This window comes from Macaca mulatta, chromosome 8, assembly GCF_049350105.2.
Source record: "Macaca mulatta isolate MMU2019108-1 chromosome 8, T2T-MMU8v2.0, whole genome shotgun sequence".
Taxonomy (NCBI): Eukaryota; Metazoa; Chordata; class Mammalia; order Primates; family Cercopithecidae; genus Macaca; species Macaca mulatta.
In genome coordinates, this window is record NC_133413.1 from 60942610 (window position 1) to 60968537 (window position 25928).

At 36.1% G+C, this 25928-nt stretch overlaps 1 protein-coding gene and 1 long non-coding RNA gene across 3 annotated transcripts in view; one reads left to right on the forward strand and one right to left on the reverse strand.

The window, feature by feature from the left end:
* SNTG1 (syntrophin gamma 1) overlaps positions 1-25928 on the forward strand; it is an 879206-nt gene that overhangs the window by 482970 nt on the left and 370308 nt on the right. The window contains exons 3-4 of the mRNA XM_028852663.2: positions 712-765; positions 8698-8832. Coding sequence (XP_028708496.1) covers positions 739-765; positions 8698-8832 — 162 coding nt within the window. The 5' untranslated portion in view covers positions 712-738. The remainder of the gene's footprint in view (positions 1-711; positions 766-8697; positions 8833-25928) is intronic.
* LOC114680245 (uncharacterized) overlaps positions 3722-25928 on the reverse strand; it is a 29806-nt gene continuing 7599 nt past the window's right edge. The window contains exons 1-3 of one of the 2 annotated variants that reach the window (XR_013396894.1): positions 23986-24108; positions 9453-9511; positions 3722-4367 (exon numbers count right to left, since the gene is read on the reverse strand). This is a non-coding gene — a long non-coding RNA (uncharacterized LOC114680245). Of the gene's footprint in view, positions 4368-9452; positions 9512-23985; positions 24109-25928 lie in introns of those variants that run through there. The other variant, XR_013396893.1, reaches the window with a different exon arrangement.

Genomic DNA, 25928 nt, shown 5'->3' on the forward strand with positions numbered 1-25928 from the left:
GGTGTCAACTTTCTGCGACAAATCTTAGTTTTGTTAGGGGTATCAAGTAATGAAAACAAAACACTCCAGAATAATTTTACAAAAACATTTATATGTATTTCAACCTACATTCATCATTTAGATATTATAATGACCATAGATGAATCTATTTTAGATATTTTATACATTGATTTTTCTTATTATTCACTCTGACAAATAGCTTGCTTCCTTACATCGTATTGTGAATAAAATTTAAGTTCCAGAGAGAAGTATTCATGCATGTAGCTTTTTAATTAAAAAGAGAATGATTAGTCAACCTTTTTCATGAGATAACCATATGAAGGCAATCTTTAATTGCTCTTTTTGAAGTTTCTTTCTCAATTGCAAACTCAGGTTTCACAATGCATGTTGGGAATGAGCGAGAAGAGATTGATCTGCTGGTACATGGAGTCTGAACGCCTGCTGGCAGGATGGAGAGGTGCCTGGAAATGCACACTCTTCATCACACTGAATGATGGCAGGATATTTATACTTCCTAAAAGCTGGGGATTAAGACTTTTTTCATCTCTTCATTTTCCTCTCTTCAGTATACCCTGGAGCTCTTGTTTCTTACAGGTGGTTGTAAACACAGTTTTCCCACAAGTTCTGCTTCACGATTTCCTCCACTATGTTAGTGTTCTCTCTTACATGCCATGCTGTGCCTAATCGCTTACTATTTCTGTGTCTTTTCAGACGACATTCTTTGTGGTGCCATAGCACATGGATTTCAGAACCGCCTGTGAGGAGGTGAGTACAGAGCTTTCTGCTTTTCAAACAGGAAAAACAGAATATAAGCAGGAAACACTTGGCTCCAATTTATATAGGGGAAACTCTGCTTTTGGCAGAAGATGGAGAGAGGGGTATGGGCTCTTTTTCTTTCCAGATTATGTTCTCCTTCTGCAAAGATAGAAAACCTAACTGTGCATGGAAAGTCTCGGACTTTAACTCTTTGTTTAGGAAGACTGGAGCATATTAAATATAATTGAGTTGGTCGTCTCCACCAACTCTGCACTTTTCAGGTAGTGGAAGTGTTGGAAAGAATTCTTTTCACATAAATGGTAATAAATTATAAGACATCTAAGGTTCCTTTCAGCCCTATAATTCTATTATTTTATGATTCTGATATTATTTAAGTAATTCGATATTATTTAAGTATTAATACACAGCAATTTAGATTCTCTGTAGAGCTGTCATCACATTTCAGCATGAGTTAAAGTGGCACATTAGTCTTTCAAGGATGTGAAAGAGTGTTCAAGTGTACAGTTCAATAGTGCATGGACATGGGCCCCCAGGGAATATAACCATTCCATCTTAGGAAGAAAGACTATCTTTTTTTTTTTTTTTTTGCTAAATATGTAACGTTCAAAACATTGTGTTTTCATTCTTCAGGCAAAATAAAAATACATGCAGCTTAAAAATATTTTATATTTGTTTAAAAGATTTAAGGCATTTTTTATTGTATATAAACGACCCAACAAAAACCAACCATAACTGGATTACCTCTGGTAGTGTTAAAATCAAACCGGGGAAAGGCTTCAGTTCTTAACCTTGTGAAGACTGTTATTTTAGTGAAAATGTCATGTGTTTACAGTTCTTGCTTGAATTTGTGGAACATGACTCCTTATTTTCTTCTAAAGCAATTGAAAAATATATATTTAAAAATATTTGTCACAGTTGGTACAAAGTTCAGACTGTAAATATAAGGGTTTTTCAGAAAACTAATAAATTGCTTTTATATTTCTATTCTTATGTTTCTACTTTTAATGCTTTAAGCATAACATTTTAAACATATCTCTATGCTAATACTCATCAATTATAATGCAGTTTACAAACCTTTCTCATGTGCTACACAGAATACTATAAGGTCAGAGTATGCAAATTATTCATCTTTTTAACTTAGCACTTATTGGTTCATATATTTTTAAAAATTGAATTAATGTTCTAGAAGCTTTGTATGTTATATTTTAATTGTATTGTTTCAGGGTTTTTTTTTTGTTTTTTTCTGAGACGGAATCTCCCTCTGTCACCCAGACTGGAGTGCAGTGGCATGATCTCGGCTTACTGCAAGCTCCGCCTCCTGGGTTCTTGCCATTCTCCTGCCTCAGTCTCTCGAGTAGCTGGGACTACAGGCACCCACCACCACGCCCAGCTAATATTTTGTATTCTTAGTAGAGATGGGGTTTCACTGTTGGCCAGGATGGTCTCGATCTCCTGACATCGTGATCCACCTGCCTCGGTCTCCCAAAGTGTTGGGATTACAGGGGTGAGCCCTCGCACCCAGGCCATTTCTGGTTTTAATTGCATACTATGTAGCAAGTCTTCTATTTCCATTAATATGCAACCCTTATGTCTTGATTAGTAAGGCACTCATTGAAACCCAGTGGATATTTGTGTGAATGAGATACTTACGGGACACATGACATTCATATGATAGAGACTGGACAGTGGCCAAATACTATTTTAACAAATGGTTTATTTTTGATTTCAGAGGCTGGAAAGATTTACAAGACCTTTTTGTAAACAAAATTGTTTTGATGTACTGATTTGAGATATTTCTCGAACTCTGTTAAGATTAGAAGATTTATTTACAATGGTAATGCTGTGATCACTATGCTAGTTCTTGTAAATTAGTAATCCTTAGTACTGAAAAGAGTGACAATCTGTTACTGAGATAACAATATACAAGAGGAAATTAAATCACTTATATGAGATATAGCTAAATATTGCTGAAGTCACTATATGTGATGCCAAAAGACAATCATGATCAATTTTGGGGCAAATATTTACTTAACGGAATCCATGTGTTCAGGAAAGTGAGGAAAGAGGAAATTAAATCACTCATGATTCCTCATTTTTGAATAGAATGATTTCAGAAGGCTTCAAAGAGAATTCAGTCTGGTGCTAGGACTTGAACAATGGCTACAATTTAGTTAAGGAAAAGGCCATGATTAAAAGTAATCCAGGAATGGCAATGTAAATGATGAGGCAGTTTGAAGCACTTCACCTAAAAGAACATTTAGTGCACTACTGCTACAATGCAGTACAGTGTAAGACAAAACGAATTAAATAGTATTTGGCACTTGAAACATGGAAATACTGTGGATGCTTGCAAGAAAATTTGCAGTTCATATTACGGTCTTTGTCTACTTTTTGCAGTTTGTCATTTTTTACATCTGACATTGTGAATATATTTCAAAATTAAAAGACCTTAAATTTTAACGTTTCATTAAAATACATGTTGTACTTTTTGAAAGACTAGAACATAAATTAAAAGGGTCTTAACTTTTAAGTAGAAAATGGATGACATTCTACTTTTATAAAGATCCAACGTAGGTCCTACATTTAAGAAAGTACAAATTCTTAATAAGTTTAAATGTGAGAGAAGTTAAATGTGAGATTTGTTTAAAGAGTAAACCCACGCAAATTCATAAACATTTTCTTGATTTGCAAAATTTTTCTCCCATTCTGTAGGTTGCCTGTTCGCTGTGATGGTAGTTTCTTTTGCTGTGCAGAAGCTCTTTAGTTTAATTAGATCCCATTTGTCAATTTTGGCTTTTGTTGCCATTGCTTTTCGTGTTTTAGACATGAAGTCATTGCCCATGCCTATGTCCTCAATGGTATCATTTTTAAATTAATCTTCCCTTTAAAATTATAAGTTTGGTGTATATTTTATAAAGTACAAAATACGTTCATACAGTATCTATATCACATACATTCCTTTATTTATGTGCAATGGTATGCAAAGTCAACAAAATTTGGAGACAAATGATGTCACATTAATAGAAAGAAAGAAGATAAGTGTGTGTCTTCAGTTTATATTAAAATTTGAGACCAATAATTATGTAGGTGATTTTCGATATCTAAATAATTTGAGTCCACAGATCTGTAAAGACTTTGCAGGTGGGGCTGTTTTAGGTTTGCAGCACCAACCAGCAACTGCTCCCATGATTCGGTCTCCCATTTTTAGCTCTTAAAACACTTCAGGAAGGAGTGGAGACCAAACCTCTTCCTCTATCAGAGAGCCTCCTAGTAGTCTGACTTTGGGGAAGACCATCTGTAAGTTCCAGAGTAGTCTCTTACTCATTTTATCTCTCTAGTGGCCATTGCTTCCATATACGAAGAATAGCTGCTTCAAGTGTTCTTTTCAAAATTATCCACACCCCAATAGGAGATTATTGATAACCATAATTCTCTCCAGTGAAAGATGCCAGTAGCCATGCCACGGTGTACAGGACAACTGGGGATGGCATTCTTAAATAATCTGTGTATGAGGTAAAGCAGGCCGTGCGGTGAAGAGCCCAGCTGCCTGGGTTGAATTCTTCCTCTGGGTCCCTCTGCACTTGTCTAATCTGTAAAGGCAGATGGCTGCATTAATTTTTGTTAAGGGAGAAAAACAAATTAATACTTTTTGTCACACAGTGAGCACTATATGAATAATTATTATTATACAACAAATAATGAAATATATGACCATATTTCATGAGTGAGGATCTTAGTCCAGCAACGCTGATTCTAATCAAGACAGTGCCCTGAAATGGAGTTTATCCATCTTCCTGCATCTCCCAGAGAAGCTCTGACTCTAATGCACCTGTTTATCAGTCCCCAACTTCCCTGCTCAGTGCCTGTTTCTGTCAACAGTAAGTGTGTTTTAACTTTCCCATTTCTTCTCCGTCTTCTACTCTGCTACAAGAAATACATTTAGAACACATAACAGTGAACGTATTATCTTCTTGCTCACATTTATATATGGCGTCTCCCTTACCGTCCACCATCCGCCCACCATACAGGGCGTTGGCCCGCCTGGTCCTCTCCAAACATCTCTCCCGCAGCGGCCCCTGCTGGACTACACAGGCTCAGCGGCAAGCGCACCCTCATTTTCCTGCATCATCACGTGGAGTGCATTTTCACGCTTCCATATCTTTACTCATGTGTTTCCTCTTGATTAAAATGACATTTGTTCCTTTAATTATGGTTTCCTCAGTTTATTTTTTTTTCAAGACAAACCACACATATTTCCTATCCTCCATAAACCCCCATCCCTCAAGAATATTAAATTCCTGTCTCCATGTTGCTCCCTTATCAGATGTCATATTGTGAGTTTTTATATATGTACTTTCAAAATAAGTACGAGATCGGGCGTGGTGGCTCACACCTGTCATCCCAGCACTTTGGGAGGCCGAGGCGGATCACCTTAGGTCAGGATTTTGAGACCAGCGTGGCCAAAAGGGTGGTGAAACCCCGTCTCTACTAAAAATACAAAAAACTTAGCTGGGCGTGATGACAGGCGCCTGTAATCCCCGCTCCTTAGGAGGTGAGGCAGGATAATCGCTTGAACCCAGGAGGCGGAGATGGTAGTGAGCCAAGATCGCTCCACTGCACTCCAGCCTGGGGCAACAAGAGCGAAACTCCGCCTCAAGAAAAAAGTAAAATAACATAAGGTAAAACAAGTACGAATACTATGAGGTCAGGGACTGTTGTCTAATTCATGTCTGATTCTCTGTTAATGCTGCACAGTATTTGCAAAATTAATACATGTGTGGGATTTTAGATGTGTTTCCATGTGCACCAGCTGAATTTTCATGGTAACATGTGTAACATCTCTAACTTCTGGAAACGTATTTTAACCGATCTGTTTTAGCACTTTGTGTGCTGTTTTCTCCAGTAGCTATTTTTTGGAATGTGTGTTTGTGAGTGTGTGTGTGTGTGTGCGCTTCTGTGATTTATTCTAAAAAAAAAAATCCTCCTCATTCTTTATTTTCTGCAACTCTTGTCCTTTCAGAATCCAAAAGCGAGCTCAAAGACTGTATTCTGTTCTCCAGACAACTATCTAATAATTTGTGAACATTTTACATAGTATTTACGTGAATGATAGCTTTGGCCACATAAAAATTAAATGAGAGTATCCTCATAGTTTTGTTTTAGCTCCTCAAACTTTCCCTGGATGATCTTTGGCATCTCTTTGATGTGTACCAAAAGTATATTTCTGGGCTTTCAGGGAAAACCCTTTTCTCATCCTGAAGTTCAAACAGAGCATTATTTGTGATTACCAGCTATTCCATTACACTTCTGGGGGAGAAATGTCCTGGAATATACTGTACTAAAAAATCAGCAAATGTGTTCATTTATGATCACTTGGCTTTGATGTATTATTTCATATTGCCACTCCTCAGAGTGGCTTCGCCCCTCAGAAAGGCTCCATGTCGGCCCCTCTCCAATATCCCATTGTAAGCATGAGTGACTTTGTGTAAAAACATAGGAAAATTATGTTCTATATTAGGGAAAGTACAATATGCTTGTGTTAAAAGATTTTTGTCCTCTAGATATATTCACTTAAAATTTTCTCTAGATTAGTCAGCCTGGTTTCATGAGCATGTGTGTGCTAGTGCCATAGATGAAGAAAAAATGCTTTCCTTGCTCATGAAAAAGCTTCTGTTTTTCCTAAAAAGACATCATAACTTTTACAAAATAATTCTAAACTAATATAAGAGTGTATATGATAGATGGCAAAAGAGTATGCATTAGCACACAAGAACAAAAGCAGTTTAGAGAAATAGGTATCTTGGGAGGCTACAGTATATAAATATATTCCCATCAATATTACAGAGGATAAAGTAGCAGACTCCCAGCAATAGCCATGGAAATGTGTATTCCAAGAGAAAGTCTGGTATTATTTGCCTGGGATAGCGTGCTCCTTAAATTTAAAGATAGATTTCACATATAAGTGATGTAATATGATATTTGTCTATCTGTGTCTGGCAGTCTTTACTTTGCAAAATGTCCTCCAGCCTTATCTATGTTGTTCCAAGTGACAGAATTTTATTCCTTTTTTATGGCTGAATAGTTCTCCACTGTGTATAAGTACCATATTTTCTTTATCCATTCATGTGTTAATGGGCATTTAGATTGATTTCATATCTTAGCTGTTGAGAATAGTGCTACAATAAACATGGGAGTGCAGATGTCCCTTTGACATACTCATTTCATTTCCTTTGGATATATACCCAGTAATGGAATTGCTGGATCAGTTTTTAATTTTTAAAGGAATCTTCATACTGTTTTCTGTAAGGGCTATGCTAATTTACATTTCTACTAACAGTGTATAAGAGCTTGCTTTTCTCCACATCTTCACCAGCATTTGCCAGTTTTTGTCTTTTTGTTAGTCACCATTCTAACTTGGGTGAGGTGGTGTTACATTGTGGTTTTGAATTGCATTTTCCTGATAGTAAGTGATGTTGGAGTTCAGAGTAGAAGAGTGGTTACCACACACTGGGGCTCATGGGAGGGTCGGAGGTGGGGAGATGTTAGCCTACAGGTACAATATTACAGTTAGATGGGAGGAATGAACTCTGTTACTCTATTGCCCAGTAGGATGATCACAGCTAACAATATTGTATATCACAAATAGCTGAAAGAGAGGGTTTTGAATGTTCTTACGACACATACATTATTACTGTTTAAAGTGATTTATATGCTAATTATCATGATTTAATAATTACACAATATATACATGCATCAAAACCTCACATTGTTTGCCATTAATACATGCAATTACTATTTGCTAATTTTTTAAATTTGAAATTAATTAACCAATTAACTCTGAGGATAAATATATATCCCCATATATATATTCCACTATGTTAAGAATGACTCAATAATTACTAAAAGAAAATGTCATTTCCAAAGTGGTCATTATTCCTATGGACTTTTTGGTGCAGAATAAGAGCTAAATATTATATTCTGTCTCAAAGGAATTACCTTTTGTGTCTGTGACAAATGGGAATGTTAAGTGCATTTGCTAGGGACAATATTTATATTAATCCAGATTAATATATGTATTCTGGATAAGTGACAAGACTCATGGACTTATTTGGTGATTACTTAGGTAATAGCACAAGTTCAGAAATCTTTGCAGTCCGTTTTCACAATTCCCCAAAGTATATAAAGCCAACATATTGGATTAGGCATCAAAAATCTTGGGTCTTAAACTGGGCTCTGTTTTTAATTAACTATGTTAATTTGGGTAGTTTGCTTCACCTTGTTACCCTTATTTCCTTCTAGGTATAAACTGTGTGTGCGTGTGCGTGTCTGTGTGTGTTTTCATGCATGTCTGTGCATGTGTGTATGCATGCATGTGTTTGTTGGTGACTAGGAATGCTGAAATACTGGAGTTTACAGTAGGCTGGGGCAGTGGGAGAGGAAATGGAGAAATAGGAGTGTGATCCTTCTTTCTGAAGCGATGGAAATGTTCTAAAATTGATTACAGTGATGGTTGCACACCATTGATTATATTTTAAAAAATATGAATTGTACATTTTAAAGGGTTGAATTGTATGGAATTTGAATTATATCTCAATAAAGCTATTACCTTTTTATTTTTAGATTATAAGTATTACAAAACCTCTCATTATTTTAAAAATATAGTACATGTACCATAATTCTTACTCCCCACTTCTTTGTGTGAATTTTGTGACATCGTTTTCCTTATCCGAGAGTTCGCTTTACTTGAAATCATTCTCCTTTTTCCTTGCACCCATGCTAAGTATTCAATTTCAGGCTCATCAGACTGTGTTTTCACCACCTCTTAAATGTTATTCACCATATTTTGCTGTAAATTGGCCACAAAATTACAACCTATAAACTAAGTATAATTTTTCCTCTTTTTTTTTTTTTAATCTGAAGACAAAGACAGGAATTTGTTTGCTGCAGGATGGTAACCAGGAGCCTTTCAAAGTCCGGCTGCACCTAGCCAAAGATATTTTGATGATCCAGGAACAGGATGTGATATGTGTGTCTGGTGAGCCTTTCTATTCTGGTGTAAGTAACTTTTTCTTCTGTTGAATTTTTTTGTGTTTGTTTTTTGTTAATAAAAATGTTTATTCAAATACCATTTTAAATATGTTTTTCTTTCAGTGTCTAGTCAATGGTTCTGCGTGTAATTTTTGCTTACATCATTAAGTAAGCAGTGGCCCTGTATGAGAACCTTGCCTAGGGTCCATGAACATGCCTTTTGGGCCCATCTCCAGCCTGTTGTCTATGACTCCTAGCTGTCATCATATGATGAGAGTGACACTGGATTTTCTGATCATTCTACCTTTTCACATAGAGAATTAATTGAGAACTGCACATGGTGGTGTCCTCTGCTCTGGTCTTACGTTTCATGAACTTGGACTATTGAGAGTGGTGTCAGGGTGGGGCCCATCCTTCAGCATCACTGAAGCAGGAGACATTAGGCAGCGGTCACTGAACTCAGCGTGAGTGATATTCCCCTGGGATAGTGTCTGAATGATTCTGTGGACCTCCCTAATAGAATTATGCGCAAGTGCTGTAGCAAATTCTGTTCTTCAATGCTCCAACCCATTGACACATTACACTGCTCCTAATCTAGCTTCAGAAAGAGCCATAAATTACAGTGCAAAACTGATTGCTGTACTTACTCATGTCGAGGCAGCATAGCTGTGGAAGACATCCTTAGATGAGATTAGATTTTATTCCACTAAAAGACATTGTCATAAAACAAGTTATGGAGTTTATCATTCATTGTATAATAATACCATTAAAGACATCTTTTTTAACAATGTTGCCATATGTGATCTCAGAAGAAAATTATAGACAGTAGCATGTAGTCTGCTCCCTGCTTTTCCCAAACATCTGCAGCTATTTAGCATGAAGATTTAATTTGTACCTTATTAATAGACTTACCTTGGAGTGTTTAGTAGGTGGCAAATAATGCCGAACTTGAGTTCTCACATCACTTCTTACTAATACCCTATGGGAGTAACTCAAGGCCCTAAATCAATAGGCCTTTGCCAACTAAAGATAATAGACATTTTACTGACTGTTAACTATTCTTTTGTCACAGACCATTTAAATCATTCTGAATCATGGGCCTGGATGTCAAGGCTGATTAAACTGTTCCCATGAGGTTGTCCTTTCTTCCCTTTGGTTAATAACAGAGAAGTGGCATGAGTCATACAACTCTCTAGAATAAATATATCACACTGGTCCCCAGATCAAAAAATAAAATCAGTAAAATTTACTACTTCAATACTGAAATAATATTATTGATTTTAAGTTTCACAGTCAATAATAGCTGATACACATAGACCTACTTTCTCCTTAAAAGATAATTGTACATATAAATAAAGCTCAGAGTGCTAGGAAGAATGAAGGCACAATTAAGGAGAAACATCTTATGACGTTGTCAACCAATTCAAAAAAGCATTTGAAAATTCAACACCCATTTTTACAAAACACTTTAAGCAAGATATGAGTAGACAAGATTTTTCTTAATCTGACAACTGTCATCTAATTAAAGCCTCTCTCTAATATGTTACTTAACATTGAACATTCTCTCTGAGATTGAAAGCAAGTCAAGGATAATACCTTGCTCACTAATCAATGTTGTTCACCATGCTCCTACAGCAAGTCACAAATTATATATAAAGAATAAAAATTATAGAGGAAGAGACAAAATGGCTTTTCTTGTAGATTTCATGATGGTATGCATAGAAAACCTTAAGAATTCTACAAAAGATAGAATAACACAAAAATTTAGCAAGGATGCTGGGAATAAGGACAATAGCCCAAGTTAATTGTGTTTCTAAAACTACCTACAAGCAACTAGAAATGAAATAAAAATGCAATCCATAATACGTCAGAAAGACAATACACTTAGGAACAAATTTAACAAAAGATGTATATGATCTCTGTCCTGAAAACTATAAAAACTATGTTGAAGGAAATTTTAAAAAATAAACAAATAATGGAGAAATATGACATGATCGTAACTAGAAAGCTAAGTGCTGATAAGCTGTCACATCTTTCCAGATACCCTAAACCAGTCAAAACCCCAAAATATTTTTGCAGACATGTACAAGTTGATTCCAAAATTCACATGGAAATATAAAGGACTTACAATAACCAGAACAATCTTGAATAAAAAGAGCAAAGTTGGAGGGTTTATTCTAACTGATTTCAGAGCTTGCTATAAGATTCTAATAATAAATACAATGTAATGTTGTAATAAATTCAAGTATATCAGTCAATGGAACATTATAAAGAGCCCAAAATAGACCCACTCTTATATGGTCAGTTAAGTTTTGTTTTTCTTTTTTTTTTTTAACTGTGATAAAATATACATAATATAAAATGCACCATCTTAACTATTTTTAAGTATAAAGTTCAGTAGCATTTCGTGCATTCACTTTGTTGTGTAACTACCACCACTATTCATTGCCGGAATTTTCATCATGCCATACTGAAACTCTGTATGCACTGAACTGTACTCCTCCTCTTAACCCCTTGTTAACCACTGTCCTACTTTCTGCCTCTACATTTGACTATTCTGGTTAAATCTTGTAAGTGGAATCATACAATATCTGACCCTTTGTGGATGGCTTATTTCAATTATCATAATGTCTTCAAGGTTCATCCATGTTGAAGGATGTATCAGAATTTCATTCCTTTCAAAGGCTGAATAACATTCCATTGTGTATTTATACCACCTTTTGTTTATCAATGTTCACTCGGCAGTGAACATTGAGTTTGTTTCCACCTTGGCTTTTTGGAAAAATACCTCTAAGAACATGGGTGTACAAATATGCTTGAATCACCACTTTCAATTATTTGGTGTATATACCCAGAAGTGAAATGGCTGGATAAATAGTAATTCTTTGTTCAACTTCTTAAGAAACTGTCATACTCTTCTCCACAGTAGTTGTACCATTTTCCATTTCAACAAGCAAAATACAAGAGTTTCGATTTCTCCACATCCATGTCAACCCTGTTGTTTTCAGTGTTTTTGATAATAGCTATCCAAATAAGTGTGAGGCTGAATCTCACTGTGGTTTCCATTTGCATTCTCCTATCAATTAATAATGTAGAGCATTATTTTATGTGCTTATTGTACACTTGTGCGTCTTCTTTGGATAAATGTCTATTCATATCCTTTGTCTGTTTTGGAATTGGATTGTTTGGTTTTTGGAGCTGAGTTGCAGGAGTTCTTAATGTATTTTAGATACTAGTCCTTTATCAGGTATGTGATTAGCAATATTTTCTCCCAAATTGTAGGTTGCCTTTTTACTCTATTAATAGTATTTTGATGCACAAAAGTTTTTAATTTTAATAAAGTCTGTGTCAATTTTTTCTTCTATTGGTTGTACCTTTTGTACCATCTCCAGGAAATAATTGCCAAATTCAGTGTCATGAATCTTTTCCCCCTATATTTTCTTCTAAGAGTTTACAATTTTTGCTCTTACTTGTAGGTTTGGTTATATTTTAAGTTAATTTCTGTTCTGTACATGGCATTAAAGTTCGAACTTCATTCTTTAGCATTTGGATATCCAGTCCAAAATAAATTGCCATATACACAAGGGGGTTTTTATGGCCTCTCTATTCTAGTTTATTAGTCTATATATTTGTCTTTACGCCCGTAACACACAGTTGTGCCTTTTGTTTATTTGTTCGTTTTTACTGTAGCTTTATAGCAAATTTTGAAATCAGCTAATTTGGGTTCCTTAAGATCTCAAATACATTTTAGAATGAATTTTTCTATTTCTTGAAAAAATACCATTGCAGTTTTTATAAGGATCATGTTGAATTTGTAGATCACTTTTAGTAGTATGGACATCTTAATAACAGTAAGCTTTCTGATAGATGAACATAGCATCTTTCCATTTATTTATGTATACTTTACATTCTTTTAGCAATGCTTTGTTGTTTTCAGTGTACAAGTCTTTCAACTCCTTGCTTGAGTTAAACTCTTAGTATTTGATAATTTTTGATAGTATTGTTAAAAAATTATTTTCTTAATTTATTTTTGGATTTTTAAATTTTGATTTTGTATTCTGCCACTTTGCTGAATTTATTAGTTCTAATAGTTTATTGTGGAATGTTTATGGTTTTCTACGTATAAGATTATGTCATCTGTGATCAGAGATAATTTTACTTATTCCTTTCAAATTTGGATGACTATTATTTCTTTTTCCTGCCTTATTACTCTGGTTAAGATTTCCAATACTATGCTGAATAGAAGTGGTAAAAGCAGACTTTTTTTTCTTATTCCAGACCTTAAAGGAAAAGCTTCATTTTTGAGTATTTTTGAGTACGGGTTTTTCATATACTGCCTTTGTTATGATGAGGTAGTTTTCTTCTATTCCTACTTGGCTGAGTATTGAGGCAGTGTTGAATTTTATATCAAGAGGTCTTGAAATTTGTCAAATGCTTTTTTCTGAATCAATTGAGATGATCAAGTGTGCTTTTAAATTTTTTTTTCTTCTGCTCTATAAATTGTTTTTCTTACTTGAAAGTACTTCCTGGGACCTCTGTCCCAGGAAGGAATTCTAACTTCTAGGTCTGCATCTGAGGAAAGCCAATCTACAACAGAGAAAGTAGTGCACCGCACTTTCAGAGAGCCAGATTTTCTCTGAGAAAACTCCCTTTTTCTGTTTTTTAAAGCCTCCCACTGGTAAAGGCCCGCAGACACCTTTGTATTAAAAGATACCCTCTTTAAACTTGACCCTTCACAGTGCACTGTTTGTGTTGTATTGCCACAATATATAGTTCATGTGCTCTCTGGACAGGGATCACCCCACTTACCAGCTAATTACGAGATGCATTTGAGACAGTAAGAGATTAGGCCAGAGATAATCATCCAACTCTGGAGAGCAGAAAGTCTTATCTGAGTATTACAACAAATAGAGTATTAACTCTCAGTCTGTGCAAGTGAGTGGAAAGGTTAGGAGAATATTCTAAGGAAAGGCAAATGTCAGTCTGAGGAACCCTAGGCAAGGAGCTATTTGTTATCTGGAAGCAATGCTCTGAAGGTCTGGGTGGAAAATAGGACAGTCAGGGGCAAGGGTCTGAGAAGAAGATTGCTATCAGGCAGTTTACTCATGAGGGGGAAAATGAAGCTCCAGTTTGCTGAAAAATCCTGAGAATTATAGAATGTTATACGTTTTTCTCCAACTCCACAATAGGGAGGAAGTTGTTTATATTTTCAGGTCTATCACATTAGCTGAAAGCTGCTTCTAGGATTGTTTTTGCCTAACACTTTTGACCTGCCTTGCTCAGGCTGAAAGAAAATGTTACAGTTTAGTCAAGCTCTTCTTGCCCACTGCACAGAAGAAAAGCCAATACGATGAGACAGCCAGTACTGCATTAGAGGAAGACTTTAATACTTACAAGGCAGTGAAGCAAAGAGGACAGGAGATATTTCTCAAATCTCTCTGCCTGGGGATTTGAAGACTAGGGTTTTAAGGATAGTTTGGTGGGCAGGCAGCTAGGCAATGGGTCCTACTGACTGGATGGATCAGGGCCTAAATCACAGTGCTGCCAAAACTGTCTTCAGGCATTTAGTTAGCTCCTGGGTGGAGTCACTTGTCTGGGTGGCATTAGCTGGTATACTAGAATGCAAAGTCTGAAAAATATCTCAAAGACTAGGCTGAGGTTTCACAATAACAATATTACCTAGAGGGGCAACTGGGGAAGTTACAAATCTTCGGACACCTGGCTATGTGAATCCTGAGCAGTAAACAATTATAAAAAGCAAGCTAGGAAACAATGCCTAGGTGCTGTTTATGCCTATATCTTAGCAGAATTCAGGTCCCTAGCATAATTATAATTTTGTGGCCTTTCATTAGTTTTACAAAGACAGTTTCAGTCCCCAAATAGGGAAAAGGTTAACTTTGGGAAGGGACTATCATCATCCTTGCTTTAAACTATAAACTAAATTTTTCCATTAAATTATAAAGTAAATCTCTCCCATAGTTATTTTGGCTTAGGCAGAGAAATAAGCAAAGGCTTGTGCAGTTAGAAGCACTAGGGAGTCAGTTATGCTAGATTTCTGTCATTGTTAAAATTGTGCAAAAGTGGTTCCAAAAGCCCTTGTGGACTGGGACTCAAGGGTGGCAGTGGGAGAAGGTCTGGGATAGGGAGTTAGTGGTAAGCTCGACAATTTCTCTATATCTATACCAGAGGCAGGAGAGGGTTTCATCAGCCCCAACATTAACCTACTGTCCATGGAGGATAAACAGTGGGATGTGAGCCCAGGCAAAAGGCTCACTCTGAGGGAGGGGACATAGACCTGAGCATTTGGAGAAGCTGTAGTTGGACAAAATGTTGGTATCTGAAAATCAAGGATTGGCAGATGGGCCAAAACCCAGGCATCATGCCAAGTGACCCTCTTAGCTCCTTGCTCTGAATTCCTGGACATACTGTAGGGCATAGCTCAGTTAGAGAAACCAGAATTGAGAATTCATGGTAAGTATGTAAGGGCAGCCTCTGTGAGAGGGCAGGATATAGGATTTGGATAGTGAAGGGACCCCTGGGAAAAGGCTTTGCTTCACAAACCTCTAGAATTAGGAGAGGAAACTATGGGAACAGTTAATAATCCCAGAGTCAGCACCAGAAAACCACAGGCTGATGAACCTGTAGCTGAGCTCCAGGGCTTTATCAGGGTGAGTTTCTAATGAAGGTGACTTAACAATAACCCCCATCAAGTGGGGCTTAAACCTGCTCATCACTCCCTGATTAGTGGGTCTGGGAGTTTATAATAGAAGTCAGGTAGCTCCTGAGAGGCTTGAGGAGGTGGCGCAGAGAAAAAACACTCTGACATATTTAGCACATCTGACTCTAATTCTAGTTATGCCGAAAGTCCTATAAAATGTTGATCATTTAGAAACGTGTATCAACATTTTCACCTACAAGAGACAGCTAGAGAGTTAAAACTGAAATATCCATGCATTTACTGTGACTTCTGTCAGAAAAATACTGCTTTCCCCCAGTGCCTTTTATTAGCTACTTTTGAAGAACATTCTGTAATTTATTCAGAGATTATACAGTTGAAGTTTTAGCATTGAGTTCATATCAGATAAAACCTGTTTCATCTGTGATAATTTAAAAATAGTATCAAAACGTAGGCAGCAATTATTCAAGATCTTTAGATGCAGATAGTAGGGTGACTGTTGATGAGAATGATGCATGGCAGTTGTCAGATAGATGTGTTAAAGCTTCAGTTAACATATAAGAAAGTGATCATCTTCCCCTGGTGCTCCGGGGGAACTGAAATCCGACATTCAGTTCCTGTCATCCTTCTGAACGGTTTACCACTCTAAGTCAGAGATATCTGTGGCTGTTCTCATGATACTATACCCTTCAATGTACCCTGAAGGAAAATTAAATTTAGCCTGTGCCAGTTTTAAATATTGACGAAATATTTTTAAAAGGCAAATGAGAGTAAAATCAATACAAGATGGCTATCTATTTTCCCATAGAGACACCAGTTTCAAAGGTGTTGCTAGTAAAAGATAGGAAAACCACGAAGAATCATGGAGTTTAAATTCCAAACATGGCAGAACTATCGGATAAATAGCATCAGGACAATCAGTACCTCAGTGTAATGGGTACCATTAGACTTTAAAATCAACAAAACAACTTCTTCCAGTTTCCTTGTGGAATAAAACATGCAATTAGCAATCCCACGAGTGAAACCACAATTTCCTGAAGATAACATTAAGAGAACTAGTATCTACTATTAACCTTGAAATTTGTACTGGCTTCCACATGGGTGTGACATGATGTAGGATGTGGCTCTTTGAGGTTTATTATCTGTGAAAATGTGATCCAGAGAGAGAATGTATCTAGACTAGTGCACTTATTATGGATAGATTCTTAATAGGTCATCTGGGAGGGATGGTGTGTGCAGGCCTAGATAGGAAGGTTATTCTTTCTTTTTCCCACATCACAGAGCTACTCACTGAAATCTGTCTACATGGAGTTCAGAGTCTGTGTACACACACATGCACAAAATACACATTGTCTGTATTTTTTAAACTTTTAAAAATAACTCTTGTATGCCAATGTTATCATTTGTTTGCTAATTTTAATGAGATTGCATTCTTCTTTTTTAAAAAAATATTGAATTGACAAAGAATATATATATTCAAGGTGTACAATATGATGACTTCATAGATATATATACACATTGTGTAATGATTGTTACAGTAACTTAACACGTCTGTCACCTCCCCTGCTGTACATTAGACTCTGAGATATTGTTCATTTTATAACTGAAAGTTTGTACCTTTTTATCAGCACTTTCTCTTTCTTCCACTCCCCAGCACCTGGAAGCCCACCATTCTACTTTCTATTTCTATGGGTTGGACATTTTTAGATTATGCATGTGCGAGATCATACAGCATTTGTCTTTCTGTGCCTGACTTATTTCATTAAGCATAATGTCCTCTGTGTTCATTCATGTTATCATGAATGGAAGGGTTTCCTTCTTTCCTCTGGCTGCATTATAGTCAACTGTATATATAAATGCTTTATCCATTCATCTGTTGACAGACACTTAGGTTGGATTCTATAAAATTTGACCTATTCTAAGTAAATACAACTGATTTTTCAAAACATTTTAGAGGTAAAAGTGGTCATTGGTTACTAACATTGATAAAAGAAGCTATCACTTTAATCTTGTTTTTACATTTGATTGTATGTCTATAAATTTTGCAATACAAAGTATTTTATGTTTGCGCTTCTCCTTATTTGGTCTTTTTGGGTAGACTGACATTCCAAATGTGTGAAAATAAAATTGAGAAAAGGAAGGCCGGGCGCTGTGGCTCACACCTGTAATCCCAGCACTTTGTGAGGCAGAGTGGGCGGATCACAAGGTCAGGAGATCGAGACTATCCTGACTAACACGGTGAAAACCCATCTCTACTAAAAATAAAAAAAATAGCTACTCCGAGTCTGAGGCAGGAGAATGGCATAAACCCAGGAGGCGGAACTTGCAGTGAGTCGAGATCTTACCACTGCACTCTGGCCTGGGCTACAGAGCGAGACTCCGTTTCAAAAAAAAAAAAGGAAGAAGAGAAACATTTTTTCAGGAGTAGAAAAATACTTACAGATGGGCAAGTATTGTTTATAGAGCTGTGATCTTATAACAGGAAGATATACAAAGGCCTGCTCTTGAAACCGAGAGTGTCCGTTTCTTTTATTATTAGAGATTGTTAAATTGAAAAGACAGTGCTGGAAACTCCTTCTATTTCTCATGTGATGTTTCATTTTTGCCAGTCAATAATCACCACCAGGGACATTTATGTTCCTAATTTCCCAGGGCTTATGCTGTTCCAAATATGGCAGCCCTGGAAGAAAATACTGTGGCTGCAGTGAAAACATTGTCACTGGACCCCCTGGTGGTGGCCGCAGTGGGATTAGCCCGAGGTGGTCACAGTTGTCGTCAGCCGCGGCAACACCATCGCGGGTTCCACAGTCTGGGCAGCAGTCCCCAGGGACTACTGCCTGTGTCTCCTTTGATTAGGATAGACAGAGCAGATGCAGTTGGAGGTGTTGGTGGTGTTATTTGAAACCTCCTCCAAATGTAGAAGCAAATGAATGATAACGTTTACCACAAGAACAATGGCAGCCACAGAAGGATACCTTATTGACAGAGATATTTTTTTGTGTGTGAAATACATTGCTAAGTATAAGATGCATATTGAGGATATTTATCTTAACATTTTTCGTTAAACCTAGCATTGTTAAGGCCACTTGTTATTGTGCATTTTATTTTACCTTTAAAATAATTTTAATGAGATTTTCTTTATACATATAAAGCAAATTTACTGACAACTCTTCAATATTTAGGTTTTCTTATTTTTGTACCTATTTTGTCTTTCTATGGGGCACTAAAGGTGACTCCTTCCGTCTTCCTTTCAGTTCATAACTCTTTCTTTGACAGATTGAGTCTATTATTTAAACTACTGAATTTCTGATTCGTATTATTCTGTTTTTCACTTCTAAATGGATATAATACTATCTAATTGAATAATTGTGAAGATGAAATAAGTGAATGCAAGTAAAAGAGAACATATTCTCTGGCACATAGTAGGAGCTCAACAAATAATATGTTTATTAACAAGACACATGATACAATTTGGGTGTGTATAGACATGGTGATACACGGAGTACAGAGGTCTAGGTCAGGAACTGCTTTCCAGAGGATGTGGTTAAGGTCCCACCTCTTAAATAGCAGGTAGAATTTTACAGGATATATGTAATTTTACAAGACATATGTAGGTAACATTCAAAGCAGACAAAAGGTGTATGCAAAATTACCAATTACCAAACCATTAAAAAGCGTGCCATAATCAAAGATTGCTTAGTCATGGGACATGTTACCCTCAGGATACAGTTGGGAAGGATGTAAAGTGGGGTGGGTACAAGGTGTATTGGTGGGTTGTGGTGCCATCAACGAAGGGAGCAACTTAAGTAGGAAAATCAGGTTTTAGAGTGGTATAAAATGAAGCTGAATAGAGACCAAAAAAACTTAGACCGTTTAGAACCAATGCAATTTTGCCATAGACTGATATCAAGATGGGAGCTAAAATCAGTTAATTAAAGCAATGATGCCTGGTTCCACTAGCTTATCAGTTACATTGCTCACATTTATGATTTTACAGATTTGTCATACTTACAAAAATAGATGTCATATTTACACAAATGAATTTTTATAACATTAAATTTGAGTTTTAAAGTTCAAGAGGGCTATGATCAATCATGTGCCCATCAGCAGCTAAATCATAGATAGAGACGGATGTTAGATACATAGATGCATAGATAACAGGTATAGACAGATGATTGATTGATAAGTATCGATAGATTAACACTATGTTATTTTTCTTCTTCTTCTATAAAAAGTGTGACAGTTTGATGCATTTTGTTATATGTTGATCCCTTAGCTCTCACACTGAGTTTTGGAGTTGTAGAAAGTCTGCTATCTATCTATTTTGTCTTTGTAGGAAAGCTGTCTCTTCTTTCTGAGTGGTGAAGATTTCAGAATCCATGCCCATCCATGCCCCATGGTAATCTGCTGTGTCACTCTGATGTATCGGTCTGAAGATTTATTTTCTTTGCTTGGGAGTCATAAGACTGGAATATGAAAATTTATGTATTTCTTCAATTCTGAAGAAATTTTCGCCATTATCTTTGAAGAGCCTCCTCTCTATTATCTGTATTCTTTCCTTCAGTAACATTTGGATGGATGCTAAATCAGCTCCCTGGATTCTCCATTTTCTTATGTTTTTTTCATATTTTGAACTTGTCTGCCCTCTGTGGACTGCTAAAGGCAACTCCTCCCGTCTCCCCTTCAGTTCACTGTCTCTCTCTTTGGTTACATTGAGTCTATTATTTAAACTCTTTATTGAATTTCTGATTCTGGCTATTATGGTTTTCACTTCTGGAAGTTCTATTCTATTTTATATTTGCCTCATAGTATTTTACATCATGATTATACATTTGATATCTCCTTTCTATTAATATTAATCTTGTTAGAGAATCCTATTTATATGCTGTATCTGTAATTGCAAGATCCGCAGTCTGTATAGATCTGACTCTGTCGTCTGTTCTTTGCTCTGCTGCTGACGCACTCACTATGTTCTATTTCCCCCTGGGATTTCTCACTGTGGGCTCATGGTCCTTGGTACTCTATGAGTATCCCTCAGTTTGGCTGTATAATGTGTTATGAACACAGAATTTACATTTAGTTCTTCCAGGTGAAGGGTATATTAGCAACCCAGATATTCTTTAAACTAAATTCTTAGTTGGGGATATGAGGCCACACAGGTAGAGACAACTCATCACAAACTTACCTGTGGACCAATTCACAAAATCTCAGGAGAATTGCTTTTTAATTCTTTCATCCAGATCTGAGTTCAAGATTGACAAGTTTTTTACTATAATCCTTTGCGTGATAGGAATCATTTTTCATACTGACACACTAAAAGGGTTTTCTATGCAGGTAATGGTGCCTCTCCTCTCCTGCCTGGTCCTTTCAGTGGTGGCCCTGAATGGTTGCCTTTGGGTCCCTGGTTGTACAGACTTCTTACTTGTGAATCTTTATACTTAGTCATCATTCCTGACAACTGAGACATTTTTCCTCTTTCCTTATTACTCTGGCTGCACGTTTGACATTATTTTTGTTTATTTTATTCATCTTATTGTGTGTTGTCTTGGAAAGGGATTGTAGTATATCTAACTCAAAGGAACGTTAGACTCAAGATTAGTTGTGTGTGTGTGCATGTGTGTGCGTATGTGTGTGTGTGTTTGTGGAAAAGCTATCAGATCTGAAGTGGTACAGGCCTGGCTTTTAATCTCAGTCTCCCCATTTGCCAACTTTGTGAACCTGTGTGACTTCTTGTTTTCTCTGAATCATGGTTCCTATGAGTGAAAAACAGAGACCACTTACTATATATAATTCATTGTGGCAAAATTAAATGAGATTGCATTGCCTAGGTGACCAATTTAGGTGAACAATAAAGATGGCTCTCTTCTTCCTTTCAGCTTCTAAACTGTTGTTGTGTGCTTATCTTAATCCCACAATCTTATTTGAGATCATAAATGTTTGCTAAAATAATAAAGGAATTACTCATCTGGATAATTGTTTCTTTCTCTAATTCACTTTGCCTAAAACTTTAAATGATTAACCTGGAGGAGTAATTTGAAGAGCATAAATAATCTTTCTGTTCAAAACTAGAAAACAAAACTTCTTACCTTAAAATAAATCTTTTGCAAGTGAACAAATGTTCTTTAAATGCAAAGGAGTTTCATTATTGCTTTAAATCAAAGAGTTCTCAAAATGGCAGTAATGTAAAGCAGCCTAGAGGTATTCCAAAGACTATAGTCTTATGAAGTTTATACTGTTTCTGCAGAAAAACATTTACATTAAATGTTGAAATCTATATTGTTCTGGAAATCAATAATCAGGACACACTAGAAAATGAAAAGAAATAGATAATAATGTAAAAATAAAGTTAACATAATTGAAGTAAATGTTTACCTATACATGTTAACATAATAGAACAAGCAGTAAAATTTTTGGTTAAAATTTCTCATTTTTGTCAACAATGTATTTGTAATATCCTCTTCCCATGAAACAGTTCCTCAGTTGTTTTAGCAGCACAAGTAGAGAAATTTAGTTTTAAAAAAATACATTTTTCTCCTTTTCAAGCCAATAAAAGTTCCTCTTTCAGTATATTATATAAAACTTAAAATTTTTTTTTTGTATTTAATCCACATAATTTTGCATGATGCTCGCTATCATACATATTGTTAATTTGTACTACATATGTGGAAACAGGGTAAGACAGCCACCTTTTTAAAAAAATTAATAATAAACTTAACAATGAAATGTGGGTAACCAAAATTCAGAGTTTAAATAAGTCTTTTAATTTTCAGAGCATTAAGAGGGCAATGATTGAAATTAATCTTTGATAAATGGATTGCTGTTAATGTAGCTAGGCATTGAGGAGAGTTGATACATGATAACGATGGGTGATTATGATGACAGAGTAAAATGGATAATGTTCTGGTGTTCAAATATTGAGCCACATAGGTCATCCACTTTTCTTTGTAGCTTAATATTTTTATTTTTACAATGTCAATGCTTTTATCTTCATATTATTTTAGATTGTATCTTTTCTCTCTTCATCTGTGAAAGCAGTCTGTGCAGTCTTAAACAAAATGTCCCAAGTACAATTAAACTTGTATAATCATCAGTATGGATATTGGTTTTTGCACTGGGCATTCACTCAGTGATAATCTGTGGTTTGTGGGATCATTTGCTTCCACACTAAATATTCCTGGATTGCCATGGAGGTTATAAGCATAGTTATACATGTACACATGCATGGAGTGGTTCTTTAGTTCCCCCTGCTCCGTTCCACTCTAAAACACTAAGTCTGTTACTTTCCTATACAGTGGGCCTGGATCCACATAGCCAATATGTCAAATGTGTAGCACAAAAAGTGAGAATCAGAGTGAGAATTTAAGGCCTTCTTACTTAAGAGCATAAATTTTGAAATCTGTTATTACACAATAGTGATGATTTATTTTTCTTATTTATGACTTTCAACACTATTATTAATACATGAGTTTGCAGATGAGCTAAATCTTGGAAATTTGAGGTGTTACTGTGGCTTGTATTTGATTATGCTTAGTTCTTGGTAATTTACAGAATATTTTAGAAAGATTACTTAAACTGTTTGAAGTGTGTTTGAGACATTTTGTTTATGACTACTTATATTCACATCATATCATTATTTTGCTAATTTGTTTGTATCATTGCCTTTCTTCTATAAATGAAGACTTTGAAGTCCATGTGATTTAACGCTAAGATCTTTCCATAATAGAACGATAGCTGTGCTGAACTCCATGTCATGGATCTCATTACCCTGCGTTAGAGCAATGGAGTCAAGCAGATATTTGTTCTGTTCTATCCGTAGCTTAACCCCTGAGTGACTGTGACGATGATGCACTGTTTTTGAGTCAAATGTCACATAAAGTGATATATTCAAATGCACTTTGGACACTCTAAGTTGTATAGTATAGGAGGATTTATTTTTACTAGTACTGGAAAAGAAGTGTTTTAAAGAAGAAATTCTAGGTGGTTTTAATCCCACTGGACATATGGTAAAATAATTTTAACTTATAAAAAATTTGTCTCCAAAAATAATGTATAACTTCCATTTGAACCTCCATGATATATGCTTTTCTAAGTAACATCAATAAAATCAAAGCAATTGCTTATATACATAAGTTGGAACATCTCTGTGATAAGGAGCACATGCAGAATTTTGGCACTCCTTGACTTTTCTACTAGTTTTGAAGCATGTGCCACATTATCTTACTCTGTAGACTGTATATTCTGAGCCTTAGTGATTTATAGGAGAGAACTGGCTTCTATTTCAGAGTCTGTCAAAAGGCACCTATGTGATCGTAACATTTTACTTTCTCTAGACGCAATATTTGCTTTCTTAGAATGTAGAATTGTACTTATGAAAGGTCACCTAGTTATAATATTCCATGGCTTGCTTCTCTTTTTTCTTCTAAATCTCCTCTAATAGTGGAGACTCTATGTGACTGCCTGAAAGAGGCTCGTGTAAGATATAAATAAGAGTGTGCTTTTCTCACCTTTCATGAACTACTACATCACACTTCATTTTCTTGTCCATTCAGTCCCTTGCTCCCTTAGGTGACAATGTCATATCAACTTCTTTCTCCTCAAGTATCCAGTAACATCTCTCTCATTCTCACTCCAAGGTGATGTCCTTGCTTCTTCCTTCACTGAGAAAATGAAACCGAGAAAATAATGCCCCACTGCCATTTATATCTACCTTCCTGGACTTGTGACCTTATGTGTTTTCTCCCTTTCCATTACCTAAATGATCTGTCTTTTCTCCTACCTAAGGTCACCATCCAGTCATACACTAAATTCCATCCTTGTGTGCATCTTCAAAGACATTGTTCCAGCAGTTTCCCACTGTATTTGATGATTCCAACTATATTTGATTGCATCATCAAATGCTCATTTTCCACTAGATCATTCTGACCAGTGATCATTCTGATCATTCCAACCAAGCAACTATAATTTCCCCTCCTTCAAAAGCAAAACCAAACCAAACTCACCCGGCCAAAAATTCTCCTCCAGCTTCCACTGCATTTCTCTGCTTCCTCTCCCAGAGCAAACCCATTGAAATGATTGTTTCTTTGCCATCATCCCCCAAATTCAGTAATTCATCCCCACTACTCCACTGTCATTTCTCTCTTCAACTTCACTAGTTATTTCAATATTGCTCAATTTAATGGATATTTCCCATTCCTAATTTTACTTCTGTTTTTAACACCACTGACACTCCTTTCTCCTACAAATATTTTCTTACTGGCTTCTTGGGTACCCTACATTCCTCTTTTCCTCCAATTTCTAAGCAACTTTGTCTGTCTTCACTGCTGAGTCTTTTCTTCCTTTCCATCTGTAGACACTTTAGCGGTGCAAAACTTAGTTCTTTAAGTTATTCTTTTTCTTTTACTTTTTGCACTTGCTCTTTCAGATGTCATCCATTCTCATGGCTTTGATAGTGACTAAGCTCCAGTTTATATCTTACCTTGTCCTGTTCCCTGCACTCCAGATTAAGATAGTGCAACGATTTGTACAATATCTGCAGTTGGAGGTCCAGTAGGCATTTTCAACTTAAACATGAAATTTTAGTTAAACTTCATGTTTAACTAAAACATAAGTTTAAACATGTTAGGCAAACCAAACTCTTGATTATTCCCCAAATCAGTTCCCTTCACAATGTTTCCTATCCCAATAGAGTAAATGAATATGTCATCTTTCCAGTTGCATTAGGCAGAATCCCTGGAATCTCTCATTACTCTACTGTTTCACTAAAGCTACATCCAATCAGTTTAAAAAATAATGTTAGCTTTCTGTCAAAAATATTTCCAGGATATATCCATTCTTTCTTCTGGAAAGTAGGGATAGAACTGTTTTTCTCTATTATTTTTACTAAGTGCAAATTAAAAACTATGACTATTATCCTTTTAAAAAATACCATAAGGCTCTGAAAGGAATAGGGAGAAAGACAGGTTGGCTTGGGATTTTAGGATTTGAGGAGTGTCATAGAACTACATTCTCTATGGATTTTTGGCCTCAAATATCCCAGATTGGTTACAGGAGAAGCCAGTAACCTGGAAATGAAATAAACCCAACCAAAACTTTTCTTTCCAGAAAAAAAGTGAGCAGTTTAACAAGACAATAAACTCTTCCAAAATAAATGCTCTACTCTACCAAAATACCACACACACACACAAAATGTGCCCTCCTTCTATTTCCAATGGCAATGACCCAGTGGAGAAGTTAGACTTAACACTCTCACCAGGCTGCACTGATGTTCTCCAGCTCTGTCTGCCAAGGTGGTGTTACAGAAATCATAAATAGGAACAAGGACTTTCATCTCTATGTTGCAAGGTCAACAACAATCCCCCACAAACTACACCTCACTGTGGTGTCAGAGGAGATTATCTGGTTGTCTGAAATTCAAATCTGTGCAGTCCAGTGATAAAGAAGCCATCCC